At 37.3% G+C, this 11,666-nt stretch overlaps 1 protein-coding gene across 7 annotated transcripts in view; it reads right to left on the bottom strand.

Moving 5' to 3' along the window:
- Positions 1-524: 524 nt before the first annotated feature.
- Positions 525-11,666, bottom strand: part of LOC140734382 (BCL-6 corepressor-like protein 1) — a 220,510-nt gene continuing 209,368 nt past the window's right edge. For all 7 annotated transcript variants that reach the window (XM_073058255.1, XM_073058257.1, XM_073058258.1 and 4 more), the window contains one exon: positions 525-7,756. In XM_073058255.1, the coding sequence (XP_072914356.1) occupies positions 7,462-7,756 (295 nt within the window). In that variant the 3' untranslated portion in view covers positions 525-7,461. The remainder of the gene's footprint in view (positions 7,757-11,666) is intronic.

The raw sequence follows: 11,666 nt of genomic DNA, 5'->3' as shown, positions 1-11,666 counted from the left end.
AACCTGATCCAAGCCATGATTTCTGATCCTCTGATGATTCCACTGATCCCTATTCATTAACCATTCTTTTCCTCAAAAATTGATTGGCCTGTACTAAACATCCAGCAATCAAAGGGTCCTGAGAGAGACACAGCTTCCAGCTCCCCAATCACACTGCTTCACCCGATTCTCCAGCTGCACAAACTGTGGTCAAAATCTTTAGCTTCTAAGTGACAAGCCCTCACATTCTCTCAATATCAAGCTTTGGTCCAGGCTTCCATAATTTTCATTTGAGGAAAAAAACATGCAAAAGCTGTTCTATTATCCTGGGACAAAGTAAAATTTGAGGGTTGGGGGAAGGGAGAGGGAAAATGGGTAGTGGTCCACATCTGCTGCATCAGCCCACTAGCACAACAAATATTCTTCATCATGTCTTAATGAAATAAGTTATTTGAAGACATGTTCATGATTGATTACTAAGCTTCAGATACTTGTTGCAAGGATATGAGTTAGTGCCACAGAAGAAAAACATCTGTTAAAACATAAAGCATCACTTTTGTTTTAATTAAAATTTATGTAGGATGGGAGGACCAGGCTGGTGCTAAGGAGATACAGAATCAAAGGCAAAAAACAGATTTACATAGTTAAACAACAATTAAAAGTAACAGGAAAATAAATGTGATAACAACAATAAAGAGACTTATGTATCCCATTTGCTCAAAATGTAAAGAAAGCTGTTAGTGGGGGATTCAGCACAAATAATTTTAATCTCAGCTACCCAACAGGAAGGGCATATAGTTGGTTGCCCATTTTGTGGTCCTCCTGTTATTATGTTCTATTGAAATAAATCAAGCAATTTTGGTTGAAATTAGCTTGAACCTGTCAACTGAATTATCACTAAGGTCTGGATTTCTTACTAATTTCTTCTTATTGGGAGTATTTTTTTTTTGAAGACAACTAAGTGATGAATAGACATGCTTACAGTTACATAGCAGGGAAATGAGAAATATATAAAAAGCAGATCACTGCAATTAGAATTTGGATTCAACAATTTTATCAACCTGAATACTGAACTGCAAACTGTAACACACTGAGCATCCTCAATCATCAGCACCTTTATAGTTATGTCTGCTTAAGCACTATTGCATGTACTATATACTTAATTATCTATAATTCATGAAGGTTCAACTTTTAACTTTTCAAAACCCTTATTGATAATGAGGAACAGAGAGAACATGCAATCATAAACAAATCTATCATTAAACAGAAGAATGAAGAAGTTATTATACTTGCAGTAAATCCAATTCTGAATCAAAAGGTATAATCCAAATAAGTTTAATAGCTGATTTCAGATAACTGTATAAATGTGATGTGTGATTCATTCCAGAATCCAACTTTGTTTTTGTAAACAAAACAGCCAGGTCTATTCTCTATGTGCTTCTTAGAAATAAATCTGAAAAAGTCCAGTCTACAGACTTTCATCTAAGTTCCTCATTGCTTATATTATCAACACAATACATTTGTTAAATTTTTAAAACGAAATATGCTGTCAACTAAATAATTTACTTTTTTAACAAAAAACTCTGGTGTATATAAACAACAAACGTATAAACATGAAGAATTCAAAATATCCAATAATAACTGCTTTAATTTTCCAGCAAGACAATGCAGACTTCTTTATATAAACTAAGAGTTAACCAACAGGGTTCCAACTCCTTTTAGCAATATCAAACACTGTACAAAATATATACAGAGCAGTCTTATAAACTTCTAAGGATTTGTACATGAAGGTGTAGCCTCATCTCGTTTTAGAAGTTTATTAAAAGCAAAAAACTTCTGATGCTGAAAATCTGAAACTATAAACAAAATATACTGGAAATACTCAACAGTCAGATAGCACTGGTAGCAAGCAAAACAGAATTAATTTTTCAACTTGACCTTTCTTCAAGACTGGGGAAAAGCTAAAAATTCAGCACATTTTGCAGAGTGGGTGGGGGAGGGGAGGATTGGATGGAGAGAATGAAGAAAATAACCTTCCTTGAAATTTAAAAAGTTTGGTTTTTGAATCTTAATGGCTCTGATGAAAGATGAATGATCTGAAGCATTAACTCTGTTTTTATCTGCACATATGCTGCATGACATGCTGAGTATTGCGGCATTTTCTGTTTTTATCTATTGTTATAAGTTTACTTTAGGTTACTGCAGCAGTTTTCAACAGATAAATACTTTTATTTATACACTACAACAGATTCTTCGCAACGTTGCAGCACCAAAATTCAGCTATCTCACTGGAAATTTTGCAATAAAAAATATGCCCAGTTAATTAGCAGAATTGGATTTCAACACGGTTGAGCTATTTGTTTTTCTGAACAGAAGTGCCATTTATTTTAAGGAATGCTGGGATATAAAATGAGATTGCAGCAGACCTTGAGCACCCAGATGGCAACAAACACTTAGTCAAATTACTATAAGACTGAGCTACTACACTGATTTTTGAATTATTTTTATCACCGGTAGTGATGAGAGGTAATTATCTTAATTCAGAATGATCACCTTTACAAGAAAATGTTAATGCTGAAGAAAAAGAAAAATGCTAGAATTGAACAGTAATGTAATTAGAAGCAGAGAGACATAAAATGTGTTAAAAGTCTAAGTTTAGATGTATTCCTTTATGAGCAATAAGCTAGTGTTTTCCTTTGAAATGCTGATTAGCAAAGTAAGTCTTATGAACACTTTCTAATTGCCAACAATCATGTTTAGGAACAATTTACAATATGTGAAGAAGGCACCATCTTGGCTGCTGTATTGAGTTGACATATGTAATAGTATTCATTTAAATAACCCAACTAATTTTGATTTATGAACTATCAATAATGATCTTTTTTATATACAGATGTAAAATTTAGGTGGTCTAGAATATTCTAGAAATAATCAATTCCAGCTCATAACTTTTATTTGATGAAATAATAAAACAAAGTGCATTTTTGTTTTTTGCATCATTTACAGTTAACTGAATAAAGTCCTATGGAATGCAGAATTGGGATGGGAGAACAGATGCTGAAAATAATGTAAATGGTGTAATGCAATATAAAACTTTGCAAAGATATCTGTGTTCATTACTCAATGATCATATTGCTTGAGAGTTGATTTGCTGTATAACCCACTTTCTGATATAAACAATTAGAACTGGAACTGGTAACACTTGTTTTTTTAACTATTATTCGCTCTGCCGATGAACCTGAATACTTAAGGAATTGTATAAATATGCAAATGTCCCAAAAGATTTGTATGTTGTTGTAAAGACAGAGTGCCAAAAACAGCAAGTGATATGAAGAATTTGTTCATCTAATTTAGTGATGTAGATTGAGGGAGTTGAATGTATCAGGCGGGTTACTTGCAAACCTTACAATTGTGGCATAAATTTTTTATATCCTTACCTCAAATGTTAGTTGCAGCCTCAACTTAATCTCTCAGTTCAAAGCCAGTAACAGTACAGTTTTGTTTCAGCAACCACATCTTGCAGTAGAAATAAATCCAGAGCATATAATTGTGAGTGTACCTAATTAGTCATGGCAGTTATTTATATTGCTTTTACTGTTGGCAGCAAGGTAACAAATTGGGTGCTAAAATGGGCAGTTATTTATAAATGGAGCATATATATATACAGTTGTACAAGAAACAATGCAAGGTTTTGAGATTATTATCATTAGCTTTTAAGTTTCTGTACCAACTTTATATCCTTTGAGTTTTCAATTGTATAATAGGAATCAGAAAAATTGCGCCTCAGGGTTAAACTAGAATAGTAAGAATAAAATAAGCTTAGATATCTATCATTCTTTAGGCATATTGTCATCTGGTTTAAAAGAAAACTGTAATTTAAAGTCTTGTTTACTTCTCTAATAGATTTCGTTTGTCAATACCAAAAGGAAGGCGACTTGTTTTGCATGGTTTACATGAAGTTGGAAAGACACAAATTAATTAAAGCTAGACTTAAAATAAATGTGCAAGAAATTTTAACTTATTCTTATTGCTATATATTTTATAGAACCATTGGTCTTGGTACCTCCATAAAGGTATACTTTGCAACCAGATAGATATAATGGATTTAACTCTAATTCAAGACTAGTTTTAATGCCATATGGGTGAAACAAGGGAGAAGGAAAATTAACCACTCAAGTCCAATGACCACATAGGTTTTAGGCAAGGAAAGGTCACTGACAACAGAGCTGTGCTTTTACAAAGCTTCATTTGAGGACACAAATCATATTAACATCAAAGCACTATACAGAGGCATGGTACCAAAGGCATGTTATAGTCATTCAAGCACTTGGGCACATTGTCACAAGCTTCAAGACAATTTTTACATATAATCCAGCAGCAAAGCTCATTGGGACATCAAGACCAACATCCAAAAGTTTTGGAAAGTAGGATCATAATCAGATGAACAAGGACAGAGAAGGTGAAAAGAAGGGAAGGGAAATTAATGTGGAAGTGAGAAGGGGTAAGGGAGAGGGGAGGCAAAGTGAAAGATGGTGAGGTGACAGCATGAAAATATAAAGCTGAAGGTGGAGAACCAAAGTCAAATTGAGTTAGGGGTATGAAAGGGGCCTAAATGCTCCTCACTGAGGCAGGTGTTCTCTTGCAGATTAGGAATATTTCTACGGTATCAGTGGATATTTAAAAGGTTATGTTTTAGGTTTGGGACTTGATGGCACATGTGCTTCTTAGAATTAGAGTTAAAAGTTCAACATTCAATACCTTTTCTCATTTGGGGAGGAGTAAGTGGAAAGTTGATGGTCAAGATGGTACTGAATGGGTATGAACACTTGGAAAGGCTGGATGGTCCATAATTTGGTTTGGGCATGATAATGCAGTGCTTTGTAGCAACATGGGAATACGTAAAGAATTAACCTTGCAAGGAGATTTGCAGGTGGTTAAATTAAATATGTTGAAAAGATTGTATTTCTACTTATAGTCAGAAGAAGATAATGAGAGATTGGATCTGGGGAAGTCCCACTCTTCTGCAAAGGATAATGCAGGCCTGCTGGTGTTCATTGGGAATGGAGACAAGGGAAGGGGTGAGAGTAGAAGAACTAGTTTCATGCTCTTATTACCTGTGACATGCTGATTAGCTGGATGTATATTCTGAAATGCAATGTGACTGGAGAAAATGAGGGAGGAACTTTGGATTGAATTGCTCTATACTCATCACTTTGAAGAAGTGTGCATATTGCTGATACTTTACTCATGAAGGAGACGGAGTGGGAAGGTTATGCATGTGTCATTTAAGGCTGAGTTTTAGGCAATGAAATTTCATTACAACTACAGACGGACTATTCCGCTGCATTTGTCATGGGCCACTACACATAATGAGACATAAACTCTCACATTATAACCTGCAGGCACAATGAATGCAATGTTGCAGGTACTTGACATTTTAACATTTGACAGAATACAGAAATATAAATCAGATCCACCCAGGTATACTTCATCTAGACTGCAGTGTTCAGACAGTATCCTTAGCAGGCATTCAGTTAATGACTGAATGACTGGGGGAATGTGAAGCTTGATGCATCTACAGTCACATAAGAACTTTAAAAAAAATACACCGGGTTCACAGGATTTTGAATACCAACAATGCAAGGCCCCATCTTTTTAAATCTGCTACCAACAGTAAAATCAGCAGCATCATATTGCACACTTGACATCTGTATGCCAAGTATCAACAACTGCTGAGAATTCTCTGGGTTATTAATAGCATGGAATCTGGTTTTACTGTGAATTATAATTACACTGCAACTAAAGTGAAATCCAAGCAGACTACCTTATTGGATTTGTTATATCTACTAAATAGATCACCAATCCAATTCCTGAGTTTTGCAACAAAGCACATCCAAAGTGTGTCACATTAATATGAAAATACATGACTTCTTTAAACCTAGATAATTTCTTTCTGATATGTAATGAAATCTACTCCAACTGAAATGTGATTTTACTGTTGATGTTATTCGAAAATGAAAATTTATTAGATTTTAGCTCCATGTTTTGATTTAACTGGCAAAAATGGAATGTTGATTTCTCACAAATATAGCTGAAAACGTTTTGAATCAGCTTTGTAGTTCAAGGAGACAAGCTTCTGTGCCTTTTTTTTTAAAAAAAAACTTTCTTCCTTTTAAATAAATATTTAACTTTAAATTGTCTAATGGCAGCAGTACAGAAAGCCAATGGTGCAACTCAACAAGCAGTCAACATAAAGTGCATCATCTCAGCGTTGTGGAGATTATAATTTAGGCTGTAATTATCAGTAACTAAAAAAATTTCCAGTGGGCTTTTCAATTTTATCTTATTAAACAGCATGTATCCTAGCATACAAGTTCAATTTTGATCAGTTTAACTTTGATTTAAAATTGCTTTAAGCTGGAAAATAAAATCTGCTCAAGGTAATATAAAGATCCAGAAAAATTACTGTGGCAAAAAAGTCATACTCCCTACTTGCAGGGTACAAACATCCAATTTCTAGATATAGCCTAACTTAAAGAAACTATTGATTCCATTAAGATACACAGTCATTACTAAATGTTGTATTTAGCAAAATTGTGTGCTCGGTTGCTAAGAACAGAACAATTTTAATTCAGAATGTTGAAAATGTGCCTTTTAGGCACCAGTAACTTGGTTCTAATTATGATACAGTGGATTCTTGATTCTTTTAATCTCAAAAAAAGCACCCATCATGTTTAAAACATCAGTTTGTTCGACTTGTACACTTGAAAAAATACACCCAGTTGTATTTCTTCAATGAAGAATGGTGCATCACAGTAAAGCATTGGACACAGGTTGAAGCTACAGACTCTGCCGAATGCCTAAATTCAGCTTCACTGATGTGTACAGTTTTGCTTTTGAGTCAAAGCTTCTGCCTGAGAGGCATGTAGAGCAGTAGATGAAATCAGAAGTACACTAAGTGGCCAGGCATTTTCACCATCTCCTTGCAGTTGACTGACAGAATAGTTCTGAAAGTATGAATAGGCTACCTAATAGGCCTCTTGGGGGAAGCTGATGTGTGATACAGAACTGTAGTTAAATTGTGCATTAAATACAGCAATTGTTATCTTTTCAAGGAGGAAATTGTGAGAACAACAGGAATAAGTAATGTTTCTTTTACAAGAATCAACTGTACCATTGGCATTACTGATTTTTCATGGTCAATGGATCACAAACTTAGATGTGCATGAACATAATTAGAAAATATTTTTAACGAACCTAGTTAAAATATTCTAATGCTTTCTTTAAACATCCCAGCAAACCTTGTACTGTTGCACTTTAAGGTCAGAACTGATCGGTTATTTCTACTACTTGTCAGAATGGCTAGTCAATGCCTGATTTGAGATAACAGCTGGCATACTGTAAACACCTGTTAGTACCCATTCAATTCACTTCCCATTTATCTGAGGTGGGAAAAGTTCATCAACCAGTCATGATTTTGGTTCACCTTGTGAATTTAATGACTTTTTCACAGTCTTCAGTTAATAATTCCACTGTAGAACCAATAAGATCCAACAGCTCTGGTACACATCGTACCAATTCCAAAGACGTCCTGCCATCCATGGAGTAGTACTGAAGATTCCCGAGCTGAAAATGTACCTGGCTTGTGGATACCTGCTTGTAAAATTCTACTTCAGTAATGGTGACAATTTCAAATTGAGGATAGCGGGATTGAAAAATCCTTACTGACATTTTCAGTCTTCGAAGAACTTCGGATAATACCAACCAATTACAAGGTCTGCACAAACAAGAAAACAGACAGTTAAGTATAAATCTGCCACAATGCAGGATATAAAATGAACCTTTTCATCTTTTGTCCCCAGAATTATCACAACATTATAGATAAAACCATACCAATTGCTGGCCTTTTAGGTTAAAGAAATTTTGTCATTTTAAATTGCATAAAACAACATTAAAGTAATGAATGGAAAGCTACAGTCAGTGAGTATCTAACTTCTTGATAATCTGAACAGTGGATCGGTGATGTTCAATTTCATGAACATTACAGTGGCCAGTCAGAGATCGGAAGCAAGAGGAGACTCATACACGTCAGCATCTGGCATTAAAAAGCAGCACTTCGTGGGAGTTTCAGCATTTGAACAGTGGCCAATCAGAGATCGGTATTCATTGAAAGGGCAAATAAAAATAAGACGGGCTAGTGGAGAAGCCATTGCTGGAGTGGACAGTGTTAGAGTGGGGAGTTGAGACTTTAGCAAGAAGAGGCTTGAGTGAAAGGATGAAAAGCTGTAGGTAGATTTTTTTTCCAGTTTACTTATTGTTTCCTTCTTCATAATTGCACAGTTAGAGCAACAGGGATGCCAGGAGAGATGGTTTAAATTCTCCTCTTGTGGGGTGCGGGAAGGTAGGGAGACCTTCAGTGTCCCTGACGACTTCACCTCCAGTAAGTGCATCCAGCTGCAGCTACTAACACTCCGTGCTAAGGAGTTGGGAGTTGGAACTGAATATAACACCAGATCATCTGGGAGACTGATGGAGTGATAGGACATACAGAGAGGTATTTACAAACAAGGTGAAGGACAAAGGAAACCAGGTGACAGTCAAAAGTACCAGTACAGAGTACCTTTGTGGCCAAACTCCTCCACGACAGGTATACCACTTTCAATACCATTAAGGGCTATGACTTAGTAGAGAAAAGTCACAGTGGTCAGGTCTCTGGCACTCAGTCTGTCTCTGTGGGTTAGAAGGGAAATGGGGGGGGGGTGCTGGGAAGAGACAAACTGGTGATAGAGGAATCATTAGTTAGGGAAACAGAAAGGTGGTTCTGCGGATGAGAATGAGATTCCCAGATGGTATGTTGCCTCCTATGTGCCAGCATCTGGGATATCTCAGGTACTGTCCTCAACATTCTCAAGTGGAAGGATGGGCAGCCAGAGATAGTGGTCCAAATAGGTCCCAATGAAAACAGAATGGAGTTCTGCAAAGTGACTTCAGGGAGTTAGGTGCTAAGTTAAAGGACAATATCTCAGGATTGCTCCTGTACAACATCCTAGTGAGGCCAGAAATAAGATTATACAGCTTAACATGTGTCTAAGGACTTGGTGTAAGAGGGAGGGCTTCAGATTTTTGGTTTATTGGCTCTCTTCCAGGAAAGTGGAAACTCTACAGAAAAGAAAATTTACACCTAAACTGGAGGACGAATACAGTGGCATGCAAAAGTTAGGGCATCCCTGGTCAAAGTTTCTGTTACTGTGAATAGTTAAGTGAGCAAAAGTCGTAAAGATAAAGATGAAACATTCTTTTCAACATTTTAAGCAAGATTAGTGTATTATTTTTGTTTTGTACAATTTTAGAGTGAAAAAAAGGAAAGGAGCACCATGCAAAAGTTTGGGCACCCCAAGAGATTTGAGCTCTCAGATAACTTTTACCAAGGTCTCAGACCTTAATTAGCTTGTTAGTGCTATGGCTTGTGAAAGGCCAGGTGATGCAAATGTCAAAGCTTTATAAATACCCTGACTCCTCAAACCTTGTCCCAATTATCAGCAGCCAAGGGCTCCTCTAAGCAGCTGCCTAGCACTCTGAAAATTAAAATAAATGATGCCCACAAAGCAGGGGGCGGCTATCAGAAGGTAGCAAAGTGTTTTCAGGTAGCTGTTTCCTCAGTTCGTAATGTAGTTAAGAAATGGCAGTTAACAGGAACGGTGGAGGTCAAGTTAAGGTCTGGAAGACAAAGAAAACTTTCCGAGAGAACTACTCATAGGATTGCTAGAAAGGCAAAAGACCTTCAGGAAGATTTAGTAGACACTGGAGTGGTGGTGCACTATTCTACTGTCCAGCGACACCTGCACAAATATGACCTTCATGGAAGAGTCATCAGAAGAAAACCTTTCCTGCATCCTCACCACAAAATTCAGTGTCAGAAATTTGCAAAGGAGCATCGAAACAAGCCTGATGCATTTTGGAAACAAGTCCTGTGGACTGATGAAGTTAAAATAGAACTTTTTGGCCGCAATGAGCAAAAGTATGTTTGGAGAAAAAAGGGTGCAGAGTTTCATGAAAAGAAACCTCTCCAACTGTTATGCACAGGGGTGGATCGATCATACTTTGGGCTTGTGTTGCAGCCAGTGGCACGGGGAACATTACACTGGTAGAGGGAAGAATTAATTCAATTAAATACCAGCAAATTCTGGAAGCAAACATCACACTGTCTGTAAAAAAGCAGAAGATGAAAAGAGGATGGCTTCTACAACAGGATATGATCCTAAACACACCTCAAAATCCACAACGGACTATTTCAAGAAGCGCAAGCTGAAGGCTTTGCCATGGCCCTCACAGTCCCCCGACCTAAACATCATCGAAAATCTGTGGATTGACCTCAAAAGAGTAGTGCATGCAAGATGGCCCAAGAATCTCACAGAACTAGAAGCCTTTTACAAGGAAGAATGGGCAAAAATCCCCCAAACAAGAATTGGAAGACTCTTAACTGGCTACAGAAGGCGTTTACAAGCTCTGATACTTGCCAAAGGGGGTGTTACTAAGCACTGACCATGCAGGGTGCCCAAACTTCTGCTTTGGGCCCTTTTCCATTTTTTTAAATTTTGAAACTGTGAAAGATGGAAATAAGAAAGTAATCCTGCTTAAAATATTAAAGAAATGTTTCATCTTTAATTTTATGCCTTTTGGAAATCAGGTCATCTTTTACTCGCTTAGCTATTCACGGTAACAGAAATTTTGACCAGGAGGTGCCCAAACTTTTGCATGCCACTGTATTCTAATGGGAGGGCTTGCTGGTACTGCATGGTGGGTTTAAACTGGGACTTAAACAGATAGTGGATTGGTTGCGGAGACAGATGATGTTAAGACCTCAAAGTCAGGAATCAAAATGTTGGACATGGTGGGACTAATGTTCTGAGTTGCATATATTTCAATGCAAGTAGTACTGTAGACATGATAGAGCTGGAAGGATTGAAGTGGGAGAGGTGGCATCACTAGTCAGGGAAAAAGTCTAAGTTGATGAAAGCAAGGCAGTGCATGTTGTCTATATGGACTTCAACAAGGCATTTGACAAGGTGTCGCATGGGAGGTTGGTCAGGAAGGCTCAGTCACTTGGCATTCAAGATAAGGTAGTAAACTGGATTAGACATTAGCTTTCAGGGGGAAGCCAGAGAGTGGTAGTACACGGTTGCCTCTCTGACTGGAGGCCTGTGCCTAGCGGAGTGTCCCAGGGATCAGTGCTGTGTCCGTTGTTGTTTACCATCTTTATCACCAATCTGGATGGTAATATGATTAACTGGATTGATAAATTTGCAGATGCACCAAGATTGGGGGGTGTAGTGGACAGCAAGGAAGACTATCAAACCTTGGAGAAGGAGCTAGACCAGCTGGAATACTGGGCTGAAAAACAACAGATGGAATTTAATGCAGACAAGTACGAAGTTTTGCACTTCAGTCGGACCAACTAGCGTAGGTCGTACACAGTGAAAGGAAGGACACTGAAGAGTGCAGTAGAACACAAGGGAATACAGGTCCATAATTCATTGAAAGTGGTGTCACAGGTAAATAGGATCATTAGGAAAGCTTTCAGCACATTGGCTTTTTGAGTACAGTAGCTGGGATATTATGTTGACATTCTTTAAGACGTCGATGAGGCCCAATTTGGAATATTGTGTGCACTTTTGGTCACCTGCCTA

The sequence above is a fragment of the Hemitrygon akajei genome, chromosome 10 (genome assembly GCF_048418815.1).
Source record: "Hemitrygon akajei chromosome 10, sHemAka1.3, whole genome shotgun sequence".
Classification (NCBI taxonomy): Eukaryota; Metazoa; Chordata; class Chondrichthyes; order Myliobatiformes; family Dasyatidae; genus Hemitrygon; species Hemitrygon akajei.
The sequence above is the reverse complement of the archived record's forward strand: the minus strand, read 5'-3'. Positions and strand labels throughout refer to the sequence as shown.